A 27655-nucleotide genomic window follows, 5' to 3' on the forward strand; every position below is an offset into this window, starting at 1 on the left:
CCCGCCGCGCTGCCTGATCCTCACTCGCCGCCCGTCCTCCCACAGGGCCCGCCCCCGCCGCCGCGCCTGGCCGGGGCTCCTACGGCGAGGCCCACCGCTTGTCTACCCCCGGCCGCCTCTTTGCGCGCCGCGCGCCGGCAGGAGGCTGGACAGCCTCTCAGGACCCGGCGCCAGGGGACTCGAAGGACCCAGGTCGCGTCGCGCGGGACCCCTGGGATCTGCGAGGCCCCGCGCCGCTCCCGCGCCCGCGCCTTCCTGAGGCCTCGTTCTCTCGCGCCCGCGCGCAGCCTCCCTGCCCGCCCACCGCGGTCATGTTTGTTCCCTGCGGGGATTGGGTGCCTGACCTGACGGGCTTCACCCTGCTGATGGTAAGTGTGCGCGCGCGCGGATTGCGGCCCCCCGGAGCGACCCCACCCGGGGGCCCCGCGGGGCCGCGGCAGGGCGGAGGCGCGCGTCTTTATTTCAGTGTTTGAGACCGAAATAATAATGGGGAGGTGGTCGCGGAGGGCGGCGGTCGCGCGAGGCGGCGGTCGGGAGCCAACCTTTGTCCGCGCTGGGAACCGACGTTCGCGGGCCGTCTTTGTTGCCCGCGAAATGTAAGAGGCCTGCGAGGGACAGTCGGGGACCGCGCACGGCGGGCCGCGCATCCCTGCAGTGTGTCCTCAAAACACGTGCTTTAGGTCGCTCCTCGGCCAGCACCTCATCGTTAGAACCACTGTTAGGTAACAAGAGAGCTGTCAGGCGCCAATGCCAAGTTCTGTTCCTCCTAGAGCTGCCGTATTTCGATTTGTTTCCGTGAACGTACTACTTGGTGCTGCTGATGTTAGAATAATAGGTGCTGTCCTCAGAGAGCTTACTAGCTAGCTGGAAATCCTCACCAGTTAATACTGGGATCAGAGCTTGACAACGAGAGAGAAAGGCCTTAGGTGATTGACAGAGAGAGGGACACAGGAGCTTGTTAAGAAAATCTGTGTAGCGCGCTCAGCGGCTGGGGAGGCAGAGGCAGGAGGATCGCGAGTTCAGAGCCAGCCTCAGCAACAGGGAGACACTAAGCAACTCAGTGAGACCCTGTGTCTAAATAAAATACAAAAAGGAGCTGCGGATGGGCTCAGTGGATGAGTTCAATCTAAAAGTCAAGCTGTGTGGAGGGGCTGGGGCTGAGGCTCAGTGGTAGAGCGCTTGCCTACCTTGAGTGACGCACTGGGTTCCATTGTCAGCACCACATATAAATAAATATAATAAAGATACATTGACAATTAAAAAAAAAAGATGGGAGAGGGTGCATTTCTGAAAGATGGATGCTAAAAGCAGAGGTGCATAAGCACTGGGGACTGCAAAGAGTTTGGAATGAAACGTTGCGAGAGAATAAGCTGGGGTACCTGTGAACCCAGAATGTAGCACTGAAAAATGCACTTTTTGGAGTGGTGTAATGCTTGAAGTGACAATAGCTTTCTTTTATTCATAAAATATCAAACATGTTAAGGATTTGATACCAACATGTAAGTTAGAGGGGTCACCTGGGCAAACAGTTATGGATGGGGTGGCAAAGAAGGAAGCTGTCCTGGGGTGAGTTCAGTAGGGAGAAGAGGAGGTAGAGATTGTAGGTATATGTGTAATGGGCTCACTTGATGCTTTGACTAAATCCCTTGGGGCTTTGAAACTTAGTGTTTTGTTCTTTTTTCCAACCTTCTTCTTGACCACCTCCTCCCTGATCTTTTCCCTAACCTTCTCCTTCCTGACCTTCTCCTCCCTTATCTTCTTTTCCCTAACCTTTTCCCTGATCTTCTCCTTCCTGATCTCTCTTCCTAAGCTATCAAAGCAATAAACCTTTTTCCCTTTTCTCAAAACCAGGTCTTTGTTATTGGATTGGCATCTGGGACAAAGAACAAGCTTTCAGCAACATATGTATGCATTCATTCAAAGACAAAGTTCCCACTTATGTGTAGTAGACAACTCTTGGAGAATTTGGGCTATGAAAGGCAACAGAAATGAGGTGGGAGGGAGAGGAGTATATGGAATAAGGGAAGACTTTTTAGAATGGAAGATTTACAACATGTGTACATGCTCATGGGAACAGTCCAGTAGTGAGGAAAAGAAGGGTGATACAGATGAGTCCAACCAAAGTAGCAGAATCTTTGAGAAGGGAATTATATGTAGTAGATAACCAGGAGTTTGGTAGACAACAGCTATGAGAAGTAGGAGAAAACTTAGGTAAGAACATTGAAGGTCAGAAAAAGGCAATTGCTGGAAGAATGCAAAGGAGGAGCTCATTAAAGAGGTATTTTGTAGATAAATCAATAAAAATTGTCATATATTAGGTTGATGAGGGGAAAGGAAGACATTTCCTAGATAAGGTAGTCAAGAGAAGATGTTTTTTTGTAAAATACAAATATGAGAACAAGTTTGAGCAAAAATTGGTTTAATACAAGTGGAATGGGAATTGCCTGTGATATAACCATGTAGATATGTCCAGTAGACTCTGGAGCCCAAAAACTTGTCATGTGATGTAGGTTGGCTGTTTGAAGTTACGGGAGAGTGTGTGTGTTTAATGTGAAAAGATCATGCCAACCTCAGGAAGTGGATAGAAAGGAGACCAACAAAGCAAATGGAAAGAAGCCCAAGAGATTTCTTTTATAGATCCTTTACAGACTTTATACTTGCTTTCCAGCTTCCTTGAGTATTGTTTTCCCAGGTTTCTCTATGACTGTCCTTTACCACTTTAAGATAGTGACTCGTCACTTGAAGTGAAGCCTGGATCACCCTATTTAAAATTGCATCCAACTACATATAAACCTGCTCCCATTCATTCACTGTATTTTTCTTCGTAGAACTAACACTGTATATTTTGTTCTTTATTTTTGTTACAGGTAAACTACTCCCTCACTGGAATGGAAGTTCCACAAGAGCAGGAACTTAGTTTGTTTTACTGCATGAAAGAGTCAATATCTAGCTATGCACCTGAACATATATGCATTCCGAACAGTCAATTATTATCTTCTGTCTAAACTGTTTGAAGTGCTCCTAAGTTTGATGACTTATTGAAAATGTCTTTTTTTCAGCCAGCAGTATCTGTTGGAAATGTTGGACAGCTTGCAATAGATCTGATCATTTCTACATTGAACATGCATAAAATTGGCTACTTCTATACCGATTGCCTGGTGCCAATAGTTGGGAACAATCCATATGCAACTGAAGAAGACAATTCAACAGAGCTCAGTACAAATGCTGAAGGTATGTCTTTGGCATGTTCTGTTATGTTACCAAAAGCTTGGTCCTTATCCCCAATGCCAATCCAATAATGAGGACACAGTTTTGAGAAAAAGGAAAAAAGAGTTTAATTGCTTTGCAACAAAGGAGAAACACAGGGGACTCCTGTCCCAGAGGCTGTGAGGCTGTGAATGTCCCCATCAGCAAGAACAGGGGTTTGGTTTTGTTGTTGTTGTTGTTTGGTACCGGGGATTGGATTTAGGAGCACCCAACCACTGAGCCACATCCTCAGACCTACTTTGTATTTTATTTAGAGACAGGGTCTCATTGAGTTGCTTAGCACCTCACTTTTGCTGAGGCTGTCTTTGAATTTGGGGTCCTCCTGCCTCGGCCTCCCAAGCCACTGGGATAAGAGGCTGTGCCACTGGCTAACAGTGGGTTTTTAAAGAGGTGATGCAAAGGCTACTAAAGTCATGGACTTCTGTGTTGAGTTGTGATTCACTTGTTAATTTGGGAGATAGTCATTTCTGAGATCTTCTGGTACCACCCAAAGTCTGGATTACTTCTTTCCTATGGTGGGTGGGTACTCAAGGACTGATAAATCTGCCTAAAATGAGGAAGAAAGGTAATACTGTTTTCCCTGAGATTGGGGCAGAGGAGAGATTAGGGAGGAGCGGGGAGAGAGGAAGAGAAACATGTCTTTTTAAAAATAAGTTCCAGAGGTAGAGCAGCAAGGGCAATTTTCAAAGCATAAAGTAGACACCTAACAGCTCCACCCTAGTGTGGAGTTCTTCCTTAGTATAAACACAGAAGGTTCTGGCTTAGCATTTTCAATCCTACCCCAGCCAGAGCTCTCTCTCTTAGTATGCTTGCCGGTGGTTAGTCAGCATGCTTATCTCTCCCACCTGATGGAGTTCCTTTAAATCAGAAAGGACTGACCTGGGCACAGAAGCCACACCTGTGGTCCCAGCCACTCACAGTGCTGAGGCTGGTGTGTCACCTGGAGCCTGTGGCTGGCCTGGATCACAGGATAAGACTTCTTGACAAGAGGCCTGGGTCACACAACAAGACTTCCTCCCACATGACTTCTCAAAAAGAAGAAAAGAAAAGCAGTGTAATGGAAACTCCAATGAAGATTATGAAAGTGTGTTGTGCTTGTGGTCTGGGTAGCCTTTCAGAGTTCTACTTTTTTCAACTCAGATCTTTTTCCTTTTGTCCTATTTTATTTTCTGTTCTTAGTGGCATATGTAACCATTGCTAGTATTATAGATAGAGGAAAAGAAATTCCAGTAAGCTCAGTGCAATGCTTAATAGCGCTGCTTCAGCTAAACCTTGTATTTATCCCCTCAAATGTTTTAGAATTCATGGTAATACAGTATAGATAAATCTCAGAGATTGAGTTGTTCAGTGCTCCTGATATGTAAGTTTTTAATACCATAAGACCATAATTCTTCATAGGCCTATCATGTAACTAAAACGACATTAGCACTGTTCAAAAAATTAATTTTTAAATATTTTCCTATGCATAATCTGTATTGATTTGCCTCAAAATGTCATATAAAGTTTATTTCTCCAAACCAGGATCCGTGCTGATTGTTGTGCCCTTGAAACACTTTTACTCTAGAGTAGTCCTTTTCTCTTCACAAAACCAATTTATTTCCTTGTGCTCTCTTTTGGCTTCTTCCTCTAGCCCCCTGTATTTTCTGAACCTGGAATTAGGTCTGTTGTCTTAATTTGCTACGAGATAATATTTTTGGCCAGAATACATAAAAGGTGGTGTTGTTTTCATATTACGTCATGTCAGGGGCGGCGGGGAGTACTAGGAAACAGGATCTAATAACAAAAAAGAATTTCATGATTTATTAATAGAGAGTATGAGACTTGCTGCTATTGAAAATGGTATATCTTGTGCTCTAAGTCTTACCCTCCATCCCTATAGATACATGCTTTTTGAACCCAGATCTGTTAATTTGGACTGCTGTAGGATATTTGGACAGAGACACAAGATACCAAGGCTGTCAGCAGGAAGCAGTTGTATTCAGTGCCCGCACTGGCTCAGCAGATTATCATCCAAAGGCTGAGCCCCTAGCGTAGGGTTGCATACATAGCCTTATATATTTTTTGTTAGTTTTCTTTATGTTCCACATGAGGTAATATACATTTCTGATTGGGCATTTACTTCTGTACTACAGAGTAACAACAGTGTTGCAGCTGAGCTATGGTAGGCTCCAACTGATGCAGATGGCTCCCTGTTATCTTTTTCTGTGCTGAGAAAATCTCTACCACAGGATTAAAGGGGTATGTCACAGATCAGAGGCCTGAGTGGCCTGTGCCTTAGTCCTTTTTTCCTGAATTTATTCGCGTTTCATTAATTCCTAAACTTCCTGTTCTAGTCTCTTTGGCCTGATTATAGTGGTATTTAATAGTCTTCTGAGTGTGGTATAACCCCTAGTCACACCAATCACGTATGACAGTCCCCCAGAAACTTTTAACAGGAGAGACCTGACCCACCAAAGGATATGCCCAAACTAGGTTATTTGTAATCCATTTATAGTAATCAAAAACTTACCCCTTAGACAGGCGTGGCGGCGCATGCCTATAATCCCTGAGACTTGGGAGGCTTAGGTAGGAGGATTGAGAGTTCAAAGCCAGCCTCAAGAACTTAGTGAGGCCATAAGCAACTCATTCAGACCCTGTCTCTAAATAAAATATTAAAACGGACTAGGGATGTGGCTCAGTGGTTAAGTGCCCCTGGTTCAATTCCTAGTACCAAAAACTGACTCCTTGCCACAGTGGCCTCTTCCTCTGGATTGAGTGACTCTGTTATGCCCTCAGTTCATACAAGAGCTTCTCATTCACAGAGGTAAGGTTGGACAAGGGGCCTTTAGCCTCTCTAGAGCTGGCTTCTTGTAGAATCTGGTGAGAGCTATGAATCCTTTTCCCAGAAAAAATACACACATGCTGACTCACAGAAATTTTTTGTTATTCGAGGTCTTTTAAAAACTCCAAAAGAACACAAACTTACCTACCTAGTTCTTCTGTTAATCCTAGTGAATATTACTGTTCTCAGGAGAGAAGAGGGAGGAATATCAGACAAAAAAGTGTAGCTTTCTTATCATAATACCAGAAATTTCCAGGGAAATACTTCTCTGGTTTAGGAGATATGACTCTCTGTTAACTAGGCTGGCCCCAAACTCAAGGGTTCAAGCTGTCCTCCTGCCCAGCCTCTGCAGTAATTAGGACTACAGGAGTGTCCACCATGCCCGAGTTAACTTATGAATATGTTCCATAGAATAAAGCTCACTGGCACACATTTTGAGTTACTTCTAAAATGTTTTATTTTAACCAATTAATATAGTACATATATTCCATATTTTAGTTTCTGAAAATACTTAGATGTAAAAGCTATTATATTCAAATTTTATTTTTTATCATTAATAATTCCAACATTTAGGACTGGGGTTGTGGCTTAATGGTAGAGTGCTTGCCTACCATGTGTGAGGCACTAGGTTCGATTCTCTACACTGCATATAAATAAATGAAATATAAAGGTCAATCAACAACTATAAATATATATATTTAAAATTTTTTCAACTTTCAGAATCCTTCATTTTAACTATTGTATGATTTCAGTTTCTTCTTTTCCTTGTAGTATATTCATTGCCTTCAAAGAAGCTTGTGGCTCTTCAGTTAAGATCCATTTTTATCAAGGTTGGTATGTTATATTCACTTCTTAAGTTTATTAAATTAAAATGTAATGAGAAAATATCGAGTCGGTATCATTAAGAATTCAAAGTAGGGAGGGGGTGTCGGGATGGGAAGGACGGTGAAATGAGATGGGCATCATTATGCTGTATACACACATGTATGATTACACTACCTGTGTGACTCTGCACCATGTTCAGCCAGAGAAAGGAGAAGTTGTGCTCCATTTGTATGCAATGTGTCAAAATGCATTCTAATGTCATGTATAACTAATTAGAACCAATTAAAAAATAAAATTTAAAAAAATTGAGTATCTGTTAAAGTACCTATATATCAAAATTATGCTCTGAATCCAACTTACTCCTCCAGTGCCACCGCCTGTACTACCACTCAGCCTGAACCACTCCTCATCTCTTAAGCCCATTTTCACTCTTGCCCACTCCCTGCCATGAACCTTTTCATAGTCTTTTAACAGCAACATTAATGATCCTTTAAACCAAGTCAAATCACATCAGTGCTCTCTTTAGAACCCTCCTGTGGCTTCCTACTTACTCATAGTGAATTCATAACCCTTTACCAAGCCTTCAAGTTTCTGATCTGGTACCTACTGGCCACATGTAGCTATTTATTCGTTCATTTATTTATTGGTAGTGCTGGGGATTGAACCCAGTCTCCTGTGTGCTACGCAAGGGCTCTACCACTAAGCTCTACTCTCATCGCCCCTACCATGTAGCTATTTAAATCATTGATTTAAAGTAAATAAAATTAAACACTGGGTTCCTGGGTCAGTAACCACATTTCAAGTTGTCTGTAAGCACACATGTAAAGAGCATTACCACACTCAAAGAGTCCTGTGGGACAGCTACTATATTTTATATGCAGGCTCTGACCTGCAGCCTCCATAGCTGCTTGGTTGTTCTTCAGACACTTGACCTTCATGCCCAGCTCAGAATCCTGCCGCTGATTCTCTGCCTGGAATGCTTTTCCCCTACAAAGCCAAATGGCTCGCTGCCTTATTGCTTAAATGTTGCCTCATCAGAAAAGCTGTCCCTTACCATCTTCTCTGCTCCTTTTTCTGTATTTATGTTCTTCAGAAATTATCACTTCTTGTCATAACATGTTTATTATCTTCCTTACTAAGAAGAAGTGAGTTTCCTGAGAGAATTGACATTATGGTGCTCACTCTGATATCCCCAGTACCTAAGACAGAGCTTTTCACATGGGAAACTATCAATAGATATTTATTGAGTGGGTTATTTGAAATGACTTAAGGTATATGTGTTCAGGAGGTCAGAAATACAGGATTTTATTAAGGTTAACTGCATAATACTTGTTTTAATTTTTTAGTGAAGTAAAACATACATTTTTACAAACCATAAATAGCTTGATGAAATTTCAAGAGTAAAAACTCTGAAATTAGCCTCTAGATGAAGAAATAGAATAGTGTCAATGGGTGTGTAGTGGTGCATGCCTGTAATCCCAGCAGCTCAGGAGGCTGAGGCAGGAGGATTGTAAGAGTTCAAAGCCAACCTCAGCAGAAGCAAGGCACTAAGCAACTCAATGAGAACTTGTCTCTAAATAAAAAACAAAATAGAGCTGGGGATGTGGGTCAGTGGTTGAGTAGCCCTGAGTTCAGTCCCTGCTACCAAAAAAAAGAGAATATTGTCAGCATTCCAAGGGCTGCCACAATGAGTCCTATATAGATGGCAACTCAGATTGTACGCTGTACTGTGTCTGGCTTTCTGCAATCAACATTCCCCTTGTGCAGTTCATCTATATTGTTGCAAGTAGAAGTATTTGGTTCTCACCTTCATGCGCTATTCTGATGTATAAATAAACCATAGTGGTCCATTGCACTGTTGATGCTACATTCGGTTTTTCCATTTGAGGCTATCGTGAATAGTAGTGTTGCTGTGACTTTATTAGTATTAGAATCACTCCTTTTTTTTTTTTAACTTAACAATGCCATAAGGAAAGTTGCTCACTGATTCTCTTCATAAACAGAGACGGTTTAAAAATTAAGGTGGGCCATTCAGATACTTCTAAATGGATTTTTAGTAGATGGAAATGACTTAAAAATAGCAAAAATTGCTGAGCATTGATTCTTTACTGATGCTATGCTAAGCACTTTATTATCCCTTTAATCCTCACAACAAGCTGAGGCAGGCACAAATATCATTTCATTGTTTTTCTAAGGAGGAAACTGAAGTCCAGAAAGGTTAAGGACTTTGCCTGAGATGCAGAGTCTGGAAAGGACCTATGTCCTACACCCAGGCAGCCTGACTTCAGAACCTGCCTCTCTTAACTATTATATTATGCTACTCTCTTCTTTCTAAAGTTAACCATTTTTACCTATATTTTAAATTTAAGAATTCTCATAAAGTGAGTTTTTCCGCTAAAATTTATAATCCATATTCCAGATTCACCAACTTCACATCTTGTTGTCGAACCCACTTGATCTCTCTTTATGCATGTGAACACACAATGCGTAAACAGTGTCCTTCTGCCAGGCAATCCAAACACAGGCTAGCAACATGGTATTGTCCCCCAAATGCTTCAGCACACAGCATTCAAGAAGGACAGGGCTTATGTTATGGCCTAGTGGTAGGTGCTTGCCTAGTGTGTGTGAGGCCCTGGGTGCTCCAGCACTAGAAAAAAACTAAGTATAGTCAAGATCAAGGACATTCTCTCTCACAACCACATTGTCGATACCATATTCAGAGAATAAGCATTTCATGCCTTGTTCAGAAGTATCATCCAGGGTATTCTGGTTTCCCCGCTTGTCCCCAAAATATCCTCCAGTTCTGGATCCAGTCAAGGTTAACATGTTACATTTCTCCATTACATCTTTTAAATTGGTGCCCCTCCGTGTACAGCTGGCCCCCTTCCTCCTCCTCTTCCTAGTGTTGGCTTGTATGAGGACTTGAGGTCAGATGTTCAGCATTCTCAGTCACCTGATTGCTACCACACAATCAGATTCCAGGCAGAAATTTTCTGGCAAGAACACTTCATAGATGACCATGTGATGATTATTACATAACAGTAGATTTCTTAAGCAGAGAAATGAGACATTTTCCTTAGAAATATAGATTCCTTACAGTTAGTTTATTTTGTCATTGTAAAAATATATCAAATAGTTTACAGCTGTTTATCTTCCATTTTCAATTTAAAAACATTAAGTGGATCTGACAGTACTAATAATTTTAGTGTCTAAGTTATTTATTGTTATCACATAGAGTGGATAATGTAGACGCTGTTCTTCTACCCTAAGATCTCACTTTCACATTGTCTGTTTATTCTCTCAATGTACACAAAGTATAAATCCAAGTCATTCTGTGAAAAGCTGCTCTCCTGGGTGCAAAGCAGTGGCTGTGCCAAAGTCATCGTCCTTTCAAGTACTCATTCCTACCAGCGCAATGATCTCCAGCTGTGCAGGTATGTTCTTGACTTGGTTATGGTATTTGGTATGGCCATTTTAGAGGAAGGTGAAAGAAAGGTAAGAAATGAGGGGAGTGTAGTTAGTAGGTCCTCACAGTTAGGACTTTGGTGGAGAGCGAGCTTTGGAACCATGCTGTTGGTATTTACTTGGTAAATACTCTTGGTATTAGTCAGATGCAAGGAACATGAGAGAGCAGAGAAAGGACCTGGGACTTATTGATTGAACCTTTTTAGTGCTGTTGCAGATTGAACCCAGGGCCTTGTGCATGCTGGGCAAACCACACCAGGGCTATGTTAATTGCTAACTTTTGAGAGATTACATTGATATTTCTATTTATTTTCAAAATGCACCCATTTGTACATGCAGAAATCCAGTTGCCTTTAAGTATAGCTGCCTAGCCTGTCAGAGTGAATTCTTTAATATATGACAGAGTATCCCAGAAATAGGATATAAATGATATTTTGTCATTGTCACATAGTTAATAAGATATTATATAGAATACTCTTATATTCTGAATATTGACTTTTAGTTAATTTAGATCATAAATTTTATCATCTATACACCTGTAAAATCAGGGTGAAAAATATCAATAAGCCCATAGTTAAACTTTCAAAAGGAGTTAACTTCTAAGGTTCTCACCACAGACATTTCAGACCCCATTGCAGAAGAGAACATAGCAATAGAAAGTGGGTTGATTTTCACAATGGCTTTCGTTGGTTGAAGTTTTCCTTTCTTTCACTCCCTCCTGGTATGTAAGCGTCAAGCCAGGTGATGTGTTCTGCCCAAGTTGCCCTTCCATCATCAGCTAACGCATAACTTGCCTTATACAGTAGAACATGTGGAGACCAAGATGATATTGGTTAAAAACTGATAATATTCACCTTAGTATTCATGTTTGTAATTTTTGAAAAGGTGATTATATATGATTGTTTCTAGTACTCCCTTCCGGTACCTGCTTACACCTTCTGTGCAAAAAAATGTTCAAAATAAAATACAGAGCCTTAACTGGCAAGAAATGGAAAAAAGTCCATGCATCCCTCAAATGGATGATTCTGAGTTTTGTGTCCGTGTTCCAGGAGGAGGGATCACAAAAACACTCTATGATGAAAGGTGAGTGTGTCTGTTTCTCACTTTACTTACAAGTTAAAGTTGCTTGGCATTGTGATTCACATCTGTATCCAGCTCTGAGGAGGTTGAGGCTGGAGGATTACTTGGAGTCCAGGAATTAAGACCCTGTCTCCAAAAAAAATTTAAAGTAATTAGGAGTATATTGGATTTTTTTATTGGAACTTTGAAAATGTATTTATAAAATAGGTACTATGCTAGAGATCTTGCTTGTAGGGGAAAAATTTAAATTTGGTTATAAAAGACATGGTTCCTGAAAAGCCATATTTGGTGCTGTATTGGTGTGTGACATTTTAGGGATTCTGATTATTCCACATAGTTTCTCCAAACACTGTCTTTAAATGGCAGTAAAATACACATAATATAAACTTACCGTTTTCATTGCTTTTTAAGTGTACAGTTAAATGGCATTAAGTGTAATCTCACCACATGTCTCCATCGCCCTGCCCACTTCAAGAATTTCGTTTCCTAAATAGAAAACCTGTACACGTGAAATAATTTTTTATTTTTTTATTTCTGTAAAATTGCTAGTAATGTCCCCACTTTTTCATTTCTGAATTTATTTGTCTTATTTCTTGTTAATCTAAAGGTTTGTCAGTTTTGTTGATCTTTAAAAAGATCATTGATTTTCTGTTTCTATTCTTTTACTTACCTGCATTGTAATCTCTTATTATTTTCTTCTTTATGCCAGCTTGCGTTTGCTTCTGTGTGTCTCTCTCTCTTCCTCTCTCCCTTCCCCCCTCCCTTCCTCGCTCCCTCCTCCTCTCCCTTTCTCCTTTCTTCCCCCACAAGGTGTAAAGTTATTTATTATTTGTAGAATTACTGGGTTTTCTTGACATTACTGTAGACTGTAGATCAAACCCAGGGCCTAGCACATACTAGGCCAAAAAAAAAAAAAAAAAGCTCTACCACTGAGCTAAAACACAGCCCTTTTTATCTTTATGTTAGGACAGGGTCTTGTTAAGTTATCCATCTGGCCTCCAACTTGTGATGCTCCTGCCTCAGCCTCCTGAGAACTGGAATCATCAATGCTTGTTTTGTGGCAAAATATATGATCTATCCTGGAGAATGTTCTATATGTATCTGAGAAAAAGTATTGCTGTTTTGTTGGGGAGGGGGGTGGTATATGATCATTAGAACTGATTTATAATATTGTCCAAGTCTTCTTTTTCCTTACTAATTTTGTGGCTAACTTTCTGGCCATTGTTGAATGTGGGGTAACCCAGTCTACTATTGTAGGATTATTTCTCCTTCATTTCTGTCACTGCCTCATACATTCTGAGACTGTTATTTTGCACTTAATATGGTTATGTTTGTTATGTCTTATTAATGAATGGACCCTTCCTAAATGTAGAGTGACCTTAGTCTCTTGCAGTCTTTGATTTAGTCTGTTTGGTCTAATGTTGGTGTGGCCGCCCTTGCTCTTCTTGGTTTTTGTATGCAGAGCATCTTCCATCTTTTCCCTGTCACCCTGTGGTGTGTCTAGCAGCCTGTGGTTGGATCCTATCGATGTACTTCTCCATTCTGCCAGTCTCTGCCTTTGGGTTGAGTCTCAGCTGTTCACATTGAGAGTCATTACTGGTGAGGAAGGACTTCAGCCATTTCAGCTTTGCTTTCTGTGTGCCTTGTTGTTTCTTGATTCTTCATTTCCTCTGTCACTGCCTCCTCTTGTCCTCCTTGCAGAAGTCTGCCTGGTTTCCAAGAGTCGATAGTTGTGTTACCTCCTCTCTGTGGTACTTAAGTCTTCACTAGTCATCTCCTGGACTTCTGTCTCTGGCCACAACAGTTTACTTAATAGCAGACTTGCTCTCCAGCAATAAAAAAACAGAAACTTGACAGAATAAACGAAACAACTGTTCCTCGGACATTACAGCACAGCCTGCACCAAGTCTCTGAGAGCAAACTTGAGGGGTCCGGCAGTTGCTCAGCTTCGGCTGACAGCACTTTCTGCACTGCAGGCCTGCAGGGGGCGCCCCAGCAGAGCACAGCCTCCTGCCAGGTTGAAGGAATCAGATGGGACTGGGGTGGCCCAGGGGACTGGAAATCCATGCAGAGAACCAGAGAGCAGGGGGCTGCTTGCCTGAAGGGCCTGGGGTCTCCTTGGGTCTCTGCATTATGCCATGTGTAAGTGAAACACCATGAATAGTTGAAAGCTGCCCAAAAAGGTAGCCGCAGTGCCCCAGAAATGTGAAAGCTAGACGTGCTCAGCATAGACTGTCTGGAAAATGCAGCCTAATCTAAAGAAACCATGTTGTGATAGTCTTGTCACCCAGAAGTAACTCCATTAATTTTTTAACCCATTTTTTTTTGCAAACTTCTTTATTGTTAATCAAATGTATGTATGTGTGAGATAATACATTTCTGACATTTTTAACACTGATTAGAATTCATCCTATTCGAAGAATTTTCACAGTTTTAGTTTTTTAACAAATTTTTTACTCATTTATTACCAAACCATGTTCAGTACAGTTAAGCATTAATTGTGGTAAAAGAATTTTTGAAATTGAAAAAAGTGCGTGAGATCATATGGTGTACAATTTTGAGTCCTTTTTTCTCCTTCAGTGATTATCTTGAGTATTTTCCAGTTTATTTACAATATACATATTTTGTTTTTCCTTATCAGAACAAATATTTATTCCCATCTCTGCAAAAGATAATATTGGTTATTCGATAACATGGTGGTAACATGGTGGTAACATGGTGGTAACGGTGTGGCTGATCGGAGATCACACATTTAATCAGTAGAAGTACACTTGTACTTTAATAATTGGATATATCTTATGCTAGGTTTTAATGTCCTAGAGTGTAACAGAAATAGCCCTCTTCCATCTTCCTCTGTCAACAGAGGATCGTGTGGTGATATTAAAGCTGTTGTGCTGCCCTGGCAGAAGCTCTATACAAGCTGGAATGCTTACAGCACAATCAGGGAGGCTAGCCTTCTCTAAGCAGCCTTTGCTGAGGCCACTGGAGCAGAAGCACTTAGCAGCTAGAATTTTCTGAGTATCAAAATTCACAGTATTCCCTATAAAGATGGAAAGTTTCTAAGGGGCTTGAGAACTGCAGGGTGGAGTGGTGTGAGTAGTGCTGACGACTTCTGCCCTTAGCACTCGGAAGCCTGAGGTGCTGTGGTAAACTCTCCTGGTGCCTGACTTCTGAACTCACAGAGTCTCCTGTCTTAGAACCCTGCTTAGGACCCCACTCTCTGTGGCTGTCAGTCACGCACTCTCAACTTTCAACATTACATTTTTCTCCTAGTTCTTAGTTTTAGGGTGCTTTTGCTTTTGTTGGTTAACTGGAAGCTTTGTGTTGGTGTTCTGCCGTGTCACCCCTGGCTGGGGGCACTTACCCATGATAGTAGGGAGGCTATTTGGGAGTCAGGAAGACTAGCCTCAGGTCCCCTCCTCTGCCACTTGCCAGATGGAAAAACGCGGAGCAGATTAACTATACTTTCTGTCTGTCTGAACCTCTTGCCTCATGTTAGCTACTGACACTTGCATACTATAATCTGTATGTCACCTTTAAGCACATTGCCTCCATTACCTCCTTTAAACCTCACAGCAGCCTGTAAGGTGGGTTCTGATGTCCTTTCATAGATGAGGGAAATTAAATAATTTGACCCATGTATTTGGTCAGTGGAGAGAAAAAAATCAGATCCTGGCATTCTGTCCTTGTTCCCACTAATTTTAAACTGATTCATTTAGAAAATGGAAATGATTACCGCTTCCTCAAGAAAGTGTTGAATCATAAACTGCAGAAAGTGCCTGTTGGAACAGTCACCCAGTAGGTGCTGTCTCTGAGATGTAGCAGGGAGTTTTCCTCTCTCGAACCTTTCCACTCTCCAAGTTTGCCTTCACTGAGTTAGATTACCAAGAACAAAGATGTTGTTTTGTGGTTTTTCTTTCAGTCTCTTTGCTGTGGTCCTTCTGAAAGTCACTGTCTTCCCAAGTAGGTCTGGGGAGTAGTTCAGAACAAAGCTCACATGTTATTGCCAAGCACAGCTGGGCTGTGCAAGGACAGATGTCCGTGCAGCTTTGGGGCAAGGCACAATCTCTACATTCCCTGCCTGGTTGTTCTAGGCTCCTGTTCCTGCCCCACATCTACAAGAGTATATGTGGGCCCCTGGGAGACAGTGATTTTATGGTATGGTATCTTTTCCTTGCCTAAAACCTGGCAGGTTATCTTGCCTGTAATGCTGTCACAGTAGAATTATCTACAAGTGGAAGAATACTGAATTATTCTTTTTATTTCTTGTAGCTGTTCTAAAGAAATCCAAATGGTGGTTCTGCTGAAATTTGTTTCAGAGGGAGACAATATCCCAGATGCACTAGGTCTTGTCGAGTATCTTAATGAATGGCTTCAGATAATCAAACCATGTGTAAGTCTTACTATACCAGCAACCTCTGACTTGTCTGTTCTGTATTCATTAACTTGCATTTTATATTCTATGTAAGTAGATCAAATAAGTAAAAAATTATACTAAATATAGACATATCTCTATATAAAATTAAGTTTAAGCTGAACTTTTGAAAGTAAGATAGTTAACCAGTCTATTTATAGTTGCTTCATTTTCCAGAAAGGAAAGCCCCAGATTCTATATTGAACACATTATTCTTGTTGTATTAATTAATCAGACACATCCATCTAGGAAGGTCTTCTGTGGAATTCAGGATTGTTTCAGAGAAGTTTTCGGAAAGTATTGCCCTGTGAGCAGTGCTTCTTGTAGCGATTGCTTGTCAAAATGAAGAACTTTCTGTATCCTGAAAAATGAGCATGACAGCTCAGGGAAGGGGCAGCTATTAGCCTGCTTTATACTTTTTATTCTTGCTTTTTTGCCAAGAAGAAAAATGATGCAATTACTTTTGTTGTTCAGAAATTCGCACACCCTTGATCTTTGTGAATTTCATTCTAGGTAGTAGACTGTCTGCAGCCTTTCTAACATATCTTTAAGATTTGGAACTTGAAGGAATTTATCTGTATTTTTAAAAAGATATAGAAACTTACTGCTTTATTTTTTCTAACAATGAAAACCATGTAAAAGAGGAACTGAAAGGGAGATTTGATGGTAAAATTGAAAGACTAAAGTATTTTGTTCTTCAATTACAGAGTGATGACCCTGCAACATCTGCCTTGCCGTGGAAAATCCCAAGTTCTTGGAGGTTACTCTTTGGCAGTGGTCTTCCCCCTGCACTGTTTTGATCTGTTTCTTGTTTTATACCTTATTTATACACTTATGCCAGCACAAAACAGCTGTTAAATAATCTGTATAAAGAATGTGACTTTGCTAGAGTACATTAGAAAAAGGATGAGCAAAAGATCTTTGGCTGTAATTTTCATCACATGTAACAAATGTAAATTTCATACAGTAAAATTTTATTTCCGGAGTGATTCTGTCTGAAACGAATTTTTTTTTAACATTCACTCTTTCTGTTGTGCTAATTCACTAACCTAGTGACATGAAATGACACATTTATTTTTACCTACTACAGTTCTAGAAATCAGAAATTCACAACTAGATCTTACACGGCTAAAATCCAGGTGATGGCCGGCTTTTCCTTCCAGAAGCCCTGGGGAGAGCCCCTGCCCACCTTCAGGAGGGTGCCACAGTCTTTGGTTCATGGCTTCTTCCACCAAATCAAAGCCAGCAGCTCAGATCTTTCTCCCTCTTTCACATCAGAAGTCTTAATGATTCTAGTATACCTACCCCAGTAACACAGGATAATTTCTCCATCTCAAAGATATTTTACTATAAAAGAAATAAAAATCGTTCCCCTTGCCTAGTACACACTAGCCGCTGTTTACACAGGGTCTTGAGCAGCTGTGATTCCCAGCGAGTGGTGTGCAAAGCGTAGTCTCTGGGGCTGGGGATGTGGCTCAAGCGGTAGCGCGCTCGCCTGGCATGCGTGCGGCCCGGGTTCGATCCTCAGGACCACATACAAACAAAGATGTTGTGTCCGCCGAAAACTAAAAAATAAATATTTAAAAAAAAAAAAAAAAGCGTAGTCTCTGGCTCCCTCTGGTGTTTGTTTGCAGTATTGCAGGCTCACGGGGGCTGCAGCAGCAAGTTGCCAGCTTTGTCCCGCAGCTCAGGCATCCAAGCATGTCAGCCCCAACTAGATTGAGACAGACACCACAGCTGTGTCACTTCTGTGCCTTGACCTGCGGTGCAAACCAAGGGCTTGGAGTATTGAAGAGTACACCCTACTCCACAGTGCTCAGGAAATGTACCTTTTGACACATAAATCATCCTGGATTCCATAGCCTGTTCTCTTTCCTTTTTGGTTAAAATATTGGATGTGACAAAATGACAGAACAAGAAGAAACAGCCCTAGATATCCTAGAGAGATGCCAGTTTGAAAGTATGTAACTGGAAAAGAATGGAATGGTTAAAAGGAGAAAAACGTACTGCTGCTTCTTTTTTCTTGAGTGATTGTTATGGCTAAGCACTATCTGCCATTTTTCTGAATCAGTTCGTACAACAATTCTTGAGGAAGATATAATCATCTCTATTTTATAAAATGAATCCATTTTAAATAATGGGAACAAGGACAGAATGCCAGGATTCAAATTCTAGCTCTCACCAGATACATTGGGTAAAACCCCAGTCCAGTTGTGGTACCCCCAAGTGGGTGCAAAACCAAGAACAGCTGCAGTAGAATAGGTAGGAAGGGTCCTGTGACCGCCCCTGGCCCAGGCTGACAGCTCAGCATGGCTGGAATAACACCTGGGTTGTAGCCTCCAGGAGGGCCAAGGGTAGAGAGGTGTGGGACTTGTCTGATTCCAGCTCTTCAGAGGGCTGCCCCAGGGACTGCTTTATGGCTCACCTGGCTCCAGTTCATTGATGGACACAGCATAGTTTGGTTGCCTGGGAGCCTCTGACACAGGGGTCAGTGGGTAGCTTGCTGTGGCTCCAGGGCTTGCAGTACGGAGACGCCTGTAGGGAACCTCCCATTCTGTGGCTTCTCCCTCATTGAGGAGTGGACTGAGTCCAGCATTCTGGCTTTTCCAAAGTGCTGCTTGCGGACGGCTGTATGTCTCAACCTCAGTTGGGGCATTCCTGGAGAGCTGCACTGTTTTGAATTGGTATGGGGGCAGTGGGCAGATTCCTGCTTGGCATAGACATTGTAGGTCTTCCTTTGATTCTGTTTTGTTGTTTGTTAGAGTCTGTAAACAAGTCCGGATGGCGCCTGGCAAAATGCCAGAGGGAGTGGTTTGTGAAGTAACACCAGCGAGCCATTAAGTGTGGAGATTTCTTATTGGTTGACTGCTGTATCTAGTTTATGCTAATTAAGATAAGCTGTGTGGAATGTATAAATACCACTCCTGCCCTACAATAAACGGCTTCCACTCCTGCTGTATCAATCTACACAAGTTGTTCGTCACACACACCCCCCCCCTTATTTTGCTGCAGCCGGACTTCGGCAGTTGTTGTTGTTGTTGGTATGAGGGATTAAACAACTGAGGGGCACTTGCCCGCTGAGCCACACCCCCAGCTCTAGTTTGTATTCATTTTTACCTACACTCTCTAAGTGTCTCACTGAGTTGCTTAGGGCCTTGCTTTTGCTGAGGCTGGCTTTGAATTCACAATCCCCCTGTCTCAGCCTCCTGGCTGCTGGGATTATAGCTGTGCAACACTGCGCCTGGCTGTTGTTTTTTGTAATGGACTTACATAATGCTGTTTATTTGAGAAACACATGCATCGTCTCTCCTTTCTATGAAAAAAGTTCTTAAACAGTAAATAAAGTTGCCTTTAATTGACCGGTAGACTAATTCCACAGACAGAACATGCATACTTTCTTGAAGAAATTACTTGAATAAAGTAGTTTTCAATACATAGTTTTGAAAATGAGGATTCACCTAGAATTTTTTAGAAACCTTCCTCATATTAACAATCCATTTATATGTGTTTTGTGTAAAATATTATAATGTCTGTTTTCTAAGCACCATTTTGCCCGAATTGGCATTTTATTCAGAGATATTTCCTTCATGATAAACCCATTAGGTCAGTTCCTTTAGATGAGCTCTTCTGCAGATAGCACATTCAGTATATTATTCAGTTGATGGAATACTGTACCATATGCTCTGAAAACCCTGATCACAGCCAAATTCCATAAAGACTATAATAACAAACTAAGTTGTGACCCTATAGTACATTTAGGCATTTAGTTAAGTATAGCAACTCAAACTGACCTGTGTCCATCCAAGACAATTCCTCATTCAACCTTGTTTTTACTTGATGTCTGCTAGAAGAAATAGCAAACCAAAATTTGTTTTATGTACAAGTTAATACCACTGGCTCAGCAAACGCAAGTTAGTTTGCTTCTGCAGGAGGCTTTTGTAGTGGAAGAAATGCACTACGGAGGACGGTAGATTTAGCCGAGTGCAGGAGGCCTTTTAATATTCCTGCAGAAAGCAGAAGCCTGGCTGATTTTGACTGACATCTACGCGCCTTGCTGCTGCTTGCTGGGTTTTTGTCAAGCTGTGGAAGAAAGTGGCTGGAGGTGTGCTCTATGTGAAAGATGAGCAATAAAGTATCTACATGTTCAAAAAAATGTTAAAATATTTGTGGATACATAGTATATAGAGAAGAAATTTGTGACATCAATAATATAGTAGAGCTGATAGAGAATACAAAAAAGAAAATGAAAAAGGAATCAAATTGTATCAATACAAAAATAAATAAATAAAGGGAGATAGCAATAGGAAAAATGACAAATAGCTACAAGACAGACAAAGGAACAAAATGACAATAGTAAGCTCTTCCCTATCAGTAATTACATTCATGCAAATGGATCAAACCCCTTCAACTGGTATTCTGTCTACATCTCTATAAAGAGATGCACCTTACACACAATGCACGATGCAAAAGTGAAAGAAGGGAAGAAAGATAAGCCCAGCAAATGGTAGCCCAGACAGCAGAGCAGATGACATACTTGGTCAAAAACTGTCAGCAGCCAGGCCCTGTGTCAGTGTCCAAAGCCTCAAAATAATAAATAGATAAATAAACAAAAAGGCTGGTGATGTGGCTCAGTGGTTACATGCCCTTGGGTTCAATCCCCAGTACCCCAGTTCTCCCAGCGGCTTTGGGGGGCCGAGGCAGAAAGATTGTGGGTTCAAAGCCAACCTCAGCAACTTAGCCAAGGCCCTAAGCAACTTCGCGAGACCCTGTCCCTAAATAAAATATGAAACGGGCTAGGGATGTGGCTCAGTGGTTAAGCACCCCTGTACAAAAAAAAAAAAAAAAAGGAAAACAACCTGTCAGCAAACGACAAATGAAGAATCTCATCTAATCAGAAAAGGGCAATTTCCCAAGAAGATACAATTATAAATACATGTGAACAAACATTAAAATGTCCAAATACAGGAAGCAAACACTAAAAACTGAAGGGAGAACTAATAACACAAGGAGTTCAGTAATAGAAACCTGTGTTCAGTAATAGAAAGGCATGCTAGACTGAAGATAGAAAGGACCCAGAGGACTTGAATGACACCAGAGACCACCTGGCCCTGACAGGACACTATCCAGGAGCCCAGCAGCAGGTTCTTCCCTGGTGCACAGAGAACGTTTCCCAAGACAGATCACACTAGGCCACAAAGTGAGCCCTAAAGAATTTAAGATTAGAATCATATAAGTGACTTTTCCAATCACAATGGAAAGAAACTAGAAATCATTACCAGTAGGAAATCTGAAGAAATCCACAAGTATGCGGGAATTAAACTACAAACTCTTGAACAACCAGTAGGTCAAAGAGGAAATCACAAGGAAAAATAGAAAATACCTTGAGACATGAACAAAAAGTAGAATATAGTAAAACTAACAGGGGTCCATCAAAAGCAGAACTAAGAAGTTCATAGTGGTCAATGCCTACATTAGGAAAAAAAAAAAAGAGATCTCAAATTAACTTTAAGGAAGTAGAAAAAAGAAGAAAACAGTAAATACAAAGTTAGCAGAAAGAAGATAAATTAGGGCAAAAATAAATAGACAATAGGAAAATATAGAAAAAAGTCAACTAAGAGTTGTCTGTTTGAAAAGGTCAATGTATTAACCCTTAGCTAGACTAAGAAAATAAAGATTCAAATATCTAAAAGCAGGAAAAAGATTTTATAACTGAAGTAGCAGAAAGAAGGGAATACCATGAACAAGTGTATATGAATAATTTGGATGGTCCAGAAGAAATTAATTCCCAGTAACATACAATCCACGAAAGCTGAATCACAGAGAGCATAGGATTTTTAAAAATTTTTTGCAGCGCTGATGGCCACATCCAGGGTCTCACTCATGCTCACCAAGTGCTCAACCACTGAGTAACATCCTTGAATAAATTGTAGATGTATGACCAATAATCACAAATACCTAGGGTTGGGATTGTGGCTCAGCGGTAGAGTGCTCCCCTAGCACAGGCAAGACCCGGGTTAGATCCTCAGCACCACATAAAAATAGAAGCATTGTGTTGTATCCATCTACATCTAAAAAAATAAAATATTTTAAAAATAATAATAATCATAAATCCCACAACAAAGAAAACCCAGAACCAGATGGTTTCACTGGAGAATTCTGCCAAACTTTTAAAAAACAGTTGACATCAATTCTTCACAAACTCTTCCAAAAAGTAAAGGAACAGTTTCCAGCTCCAGCACGACCCCCAGAAAAAGATACTACAGAAAACTGCAGGTGGGGCTGGGGCTCAGTGGTAGAGGGCTCGCCTTGCGTGTGCGATACCTTGGGTTCCATCCTTAGCACCACATATAAATAAATAAATAAATAAAGGTATTGTGTCAACTACAATATATATATATATATATATATATATATATATATATATATATATATATATATATATATATATATATTTTAAACTGCAGGCAATATCTTTGATAAATATCGATGCAAAAATTCTCAACAAAATATTAGCAAATTAAATTTACCCAAGCACTAAAAGGATTCTATCACATCACCTAGTGGGATCATCCTTGGTAACCAAGGATGGTTTGATGTGGAAAATTAACAATGTAGTTGGCCACATTCACAGAAAGACAAAACCCGCAATTATGGCCCCCAGTGAAAAGCAGCATTTGAGGATGTTCAACGGCCTTCCACAGTGAGACACACGCACACTAGGAAGAAAGGCCAAGTGCCTGGCCATCAAGAGACTGTGTGTGACTGCTGACGCCTCACTCGGGGTGGAAACCTAAAAGATGCTTGTGCTAGGTCAGAAACCAAGCCAGGTGCCCATTCTCACCACCCCTCTGCAAGAAAAAGAAGCAAACAGCATTCAGACCAGGAAGGAAGAAAGAAAGCCTGCAGCGCAGGACAGGACCTTAAATGTAAGAAATCCTAAAGTGTCTACAAAATGCCAGTGTTAAATGAATTCAGCACAATTGCAGAATACAAAATTACACTCAAACATCAATTGGGCTTCCATGCACAAAAAAATGAGCAATCCAAAAAAGGAAATTAAGAAAAGTCTCATTTATAACAGCATCAGAAAGAATTAAGCACCTTTCGGTTTGGGGCTGGGGCTCGGGTAGAGTGCTTGCCTAGCAGTGTGAAGCACTGGGTTCCATCTTCAGCACCACATAAAAATAAACAAATAAAATAAAGGTCTATCAACAACTAAAAAAAAAAAATTAAGAATAAAAATAAAGCACCTTTCAGCTGAGTGCGGTGGCACACACCTATAATCCTAGCAGCTTGGAAGGCTGAGGACAGATGATCCCAAGTTTAAAGCCAGCCTCAGCAACTTAGCAAAGTGCTATGCAACTTAACAAGAACCTGACTCAAAATAAAATATAAAGGGTTGGGGATATGGCTCAGTGGTTAAGCACCTCTGGGTTCCATCCCTGGTACAAAAAAAAAAAAAGAATAAAGCACTTTTAAAGCAACTAGAGCAAGGAAGCTACAGATATGAAATGAAAACTATCAAAATTTGCAGAAAGAAATTAAGGAAGACACAAATCCATGGAAAGATACCCATATTCATAAGCCGGGAACTTAGTATTAGTGTCTAGCCTACCCAGAACAGATTCCATGAAATTCCTATCAAAATCCCAATGACTTTTTTTGCAGAAAGGAAAACAAGCCAGGTGTGGTGGTGCACGCCTGTAATCCCAGCAGCTTGGGAGGCTGAGGCAGGAGGACTGAGAGTTCAAAGCCTTAGCAACTTAGCAAGATCTTGTCTCAAAATAATAAATAGATAAATAAACAAAAAGGCTGGTGATGTGGCTCAGTGGTTACCCTTGGGTTCAATCCCCAGTACCCCACCCTAAACCCGCCAAAAAATACAGTCAGGTGCGGTGGTGCACACCTGCAATCCCAGCTTCCTGGGGGGGGGGGGGAGTTAACATAGGAGGATTCTGAGTTTGAGGACAACCTAGTAAGACTGTGTCTTACTTTTAAAAAGGGCTAGAATGTAACTCTGTGGTAGGGAGCCCCTGGGATTGGATCCTCAGTACTGCAAACAGACAAACAAAAACATACTCCAAAGTTACAGGAATAAAACAGTCTGGAAGTGTCATAAAGACTGACATATAGAGTAGTGCCATAAAAGAGAGAGCCCAGAAACAACCTCACATTTATGATCAAAGGATCTTCTATCCACATGCTGAAGAATCAAGGTGGACTCTATCCTATACCATATGCAAAAGTACTCAGAGTGAATCACAGACCTAAATCTAAGAGCCAAAACTAAACAAACCTAAAAGCAGAAGAAAGCAGAAAATCTTCATGACATTAGAACGGACACTGACTTTTTGGATGTGGAATCCAAGACACAGGAAAAAAAATATAAACTAACTAACTAAAATGTACAGATGGGGCTACGTCAACCTCAAAAGCCTCTTCAGAGCAAAGGAGACAACAGAGGGAAAGGGCAAAGCTCGGAATGGCCAAGACCTTTGCTGATCGCTCATCTGACACAGGGTTGGGAAGCTTTGTATACAGGATTCCTACAGCACGACAATCCCTCAGTGAAAAATGGGCAAAAGAACTGAACAGACATTTCTCCAATAAAGATGTGCAAGTGACCATCAAGCAGACGAAAAGGTGCTCAGCAACTTAATTGCCAGGAAAATGCAAATCAAAGCCACAATGAGAGGTCATCCTGTACCCATTTGGCTGACCACTCTTTAAAAAGAAAAAGTGTTGGAGAAACTGGAACCTCCAAGCTTCGTCATGCTTCGTGGGACTGTGAGATGGCACAGCTGCTATCACCAGGGGCCAGGTCCTAGGTGTCCCAAACAAAGAATTGAGCACAAGTAACAGGCCAAGCGCAGGGTTACTGAAGGTGAAGGGGGAAGGGCCACTCCCCAGGGAGACTCCCCAGGGTAGAGCGGAGTGGGCCAGGCAAGAGGGAGGCTCAAGGCTCAGATCTCTGGCAACTGGTGTCTTATAAGCTGAGCTGGGACACGCTCTCTTCCCTAGACGGACCTGATTGAAGACCTCACCCCATTTGCTCCCACTGGATACGTATGATACCTGATCAGAATAGTGTCCACTTTCCCCCTTTTGGTAACCTTAGAAAGCCCAATTAGAATACTGTCCAATTTACCCTCATTGGTCATTTTGAAATACCAAGCCGTGGTGGGAAATGTCAGGGTGATGGGTCCTCAGTGGCAGGACTAATCGTGAACTGGGACATGAGCCCTCTGCCTGTCTTGTCTGCCAGCCGCATCCTTCTTATTCCGTGCCCCCGCCATCTTGGTGGCCCTGAACTCCCACCTAACAGCTGCCTTGGAAAACAGTGTGGAGATTGCTCAAAAAGTTCAAAATGATGTGCAGCCCAGCAGCCGCAGGTCTGGGTGGGCCTCCAGAGAAGTAAAACCAGGATTCCCAGGAGCCGTCTGCCCACCTGGGTTCAGTCTGGCATTATTCACAATAGAAGGCCCAGAAGCAACCTACCAGCTCATGGACAGATGGCAGGGAAAAAAAAATGTGGTATGACACAACAGTTCAGCCTCAAGAAGAAGTGCTGTCACAGCTACATCGATGGCCCTGAGGACTGCCTTTGCCCGCTCAGACTGCTGTAACTAAACGCCGCAGACCCAGGCAGACCCAGATGCCTCAGACCCAACAGGGACTCGCTTTTCGCAGTTCTGGGGGGGCAGGGGGAGTCCAAGGTCAAGGCAGATGCAGGATGTGGGGGCTGAGCTTTCTGGCTAACCCATGGCACCCTGTCTGTGTCACATAGCAGAAGGGGCAAGGGGTCTCTTGTTCCCTCTGACGAGGGCACTAACCCCTCTGACCTGCTCATCACCCAAAAGCCTCATCCCTGGTGCCCGCCCCCACACACACACTTTGGAGGCTAGGATTTCATTGTGTAGATTTGGGGGAAAGGAACATTCAGGAGAGTCAGGTCTGAACCTAAAAACTACACCAAAAAGAATGCAGTCTGCTTTGAGCTTTCTTTTCCCGTCTTTAGGAGCTATCGTCAGTCTCCTATGACAAAGATAAGAACATGGGACAGGGAGGACTGGGAGGGCAAGGAGGAGGTGATCTCAGCCAGCCTGATTGGGCCAGTGAGCAGAAGTGATGTTCGGGTTGAGGATCAATTTCAGATGATAATGGAGGATGGGGAATCACACCAGGCAGAGGACAGCTGGGACAAGGGCAATGAGTGACCCAAGAAGCAGAACCAGGGCATCAAGGTGAGTGGGGCACGTCCCACCACTCACTCTGCACCTTATCTTCACATTGCAGTCCCTGATTCACAGCCTGTGCTCAGGAAATGTTTGTTGAATGAATAAACAATTACATGTGCCGTGATTTTCCTCTGACAGCCCAGTGAAAATGAACAGGGGAGCAGAATATGTTGGGCCTGTTGGAAACTCATTAAAATGCTTGTGGCCACAGGGAGTAGAAACCGAGGCAGCTAAACTGCTCTGCATATTAGAGGGAGAACTTGACGTTGGCTCAGGAGGAGGGGGGATCTGGGAGAGAGCTGTGAAAGCTGGCTTCCCTGCAGGGCTGCACACACACCTCTGCAGCAGGTTTTTCGAGATGGGGGAGGGCGAGAATTTCCGATCCAGACTTTCCCCCAGGTTTGTACCTTGCAATCGGGGTTTGCTGGCTCCTCCATCCCCTTGCTGACTCTGAGGCCCGGCTAACAGGGTTTGGTAACAGTTTTGTCTTCCAGTTCCAAGTAGTAGCTGCACTTGACACGTTTGGATATTTGATTAATTCTCAGATAAGCGATCCAAAAAAATTGTGAAGCGTCTACATTTGTTATTGATGTTACTAAATTGACCAGGTTTGGGTAAATTTTCATGGTTTGGGAGGCAAGGAATGGTCATGTAGAGATGATGTTGTTAGGACTAGCTGAGGCACGTCCCACATCTACTCTCTCCCTGCCATGGAGGTCATCAGCAACAGCCTGGGGACTGGCACCCATCTAGGCAGAGCAACGTCTTCAGCCTGCCTGGAATCCCAGAAGGCTGGTGCCTGGCCTCCTGGAGCCTGCAATTCTTTGGTGACCATAAATTCCAGTCATGCTGAGACAGCTCAGACCTGCAGAGGGCTCAACACAGATGCATGAACATTGTTACCCACGAGGCGATCCCATACCCACCGGAGCCCCTCCACCTGGGAAGAGGGGGCAGCACACCCAGGAGTGCTTCTCAAGTCCATTTTGAGAACCGGGATGAGGAGTGCTGGATTCAAACCACTCTCCTTGGACATGCTCACGACACAGAATGCTTGTTTCAATAGTCCTGAGCACGCATTTTACAGAACAGAAGCGCCCAACTGTATGAACAGATGCCCATGAGTGTGAGGGCTGTTTTCCCAGGTGTAGGGGCCAAATAAATGCCTGGTGATCCCCAAATGTGGTGGCATATGCCTGTAATCCCAGTGACTCTTGAGGCTAAGGCAGGAGGATCACAAATTCAAGGCCAGCCTCAGCACCTTAGAGAGAAGTCCATTCCCTAAGAATTACAAATCATGAAAGACGGAAATTTGATTAACCAGAATCTACCAAGTGCAATTACTGCAGTAACTCAATTTTTTAAAAACAAAAAATACATTACATAAGTTTTCAATTTTTTTTAATATTTATTTTTTTTTAGTTCTTGGCGGACACAACATCTTTATTGTATGTGGTGCTGAGGATTGAACCCGGACCGCACGCATGCCAGGCGAGTGCGCTACTGCTTGAGCCACGTCCCCAGCCCCAAGTTTTCACTTTTTAA

The 27655-nt window shown here is 42.2% G+C and overlaps 1 protein-coding gene across 2 annotated transcripts; it reads left to right on the forward strand.

Annotated features, from left to right (window-relative positions):
- Positions 1 to 93: 93 nt before the first annotated feature.
- Positions 94 to 16861, forward strand: Psmg2 (proteasome assembly chaperone 2). 2 transcript variants are annotated; one of them, XM_046462765.2, is made up of 7 exons: positions 94 to 368; positions 3060 to 3231; positions 6860 to 6918; positions 10229 to 10347; positions 11288 to 11461; positions 15731 to 15851; positions 16580 to 16861. In XM_046462765.2, the coding sequence occupies exons 1-7, from the start codon at positions 312 to 314 to the stop codon at positions 16670 to 16672; spliced, it is 795 nt and encodes a 264-aa protein (XP_046318721.1). In that variant the 5' UTR covers positions 94 to 311; the 3' UTR covers positions 16673 to 16861. The 2 variants fall into 2 exon arrangements, with proteins under 2 accessions (XP_046318721.1, XP_058441113.1); XM_058585130.1 differs by lacking the exon at positions 94 to 368 and adding an exon at positions 559 to 722.
- The last annotated feature ends 10794 nt before the right edge of the window (positions 16862 to 27655 follow it).

This window comes from Marmota monax, unplaced genomic scaffold, assembly GCF_021218885.2.
Source record: "Marmota monax isolate L192 unplaced genomic scaffold, Marmota_monax_Labrador192_F-V1.1 WCK01_AAM20220418_F8-fsc00180, whole genome shotgun sequence".
In the NCBI taxonomy this organism is placed as follows: Eukaryota; Metazoa; Chordata; class Mammalia; order Rodentia; family Sciuridae; genus Marmota; species Marmota monax.

What these genes read in the sequence shown, in the direction of transcription:
- Psmg2 (XM_046462765.2), top strand. Translation starts at nt 312, where the DNA reads ATGTTTGTTCCCTGCGGGGATTGGGTGCCTGACCTGACGGGCTTCACC. An exon ending in AAAACACTCTATGATGAAAG is followed by an intron (nt 11,462 to 15,730) that starts GTGAGTGTGTCT and finishes TATTTCTTGTAG; the next exon opens with CTGTTCTAAAGAAATCCAAA. An exon ending in TTCAGATAATCAAACCATGT is followed by an intron (nt 15,852 to 16,579) that starts GTAAGTCTTACT and finishes CTTCAATTACAG; the next exon opens with AGTGATGACCCTGCAACATC.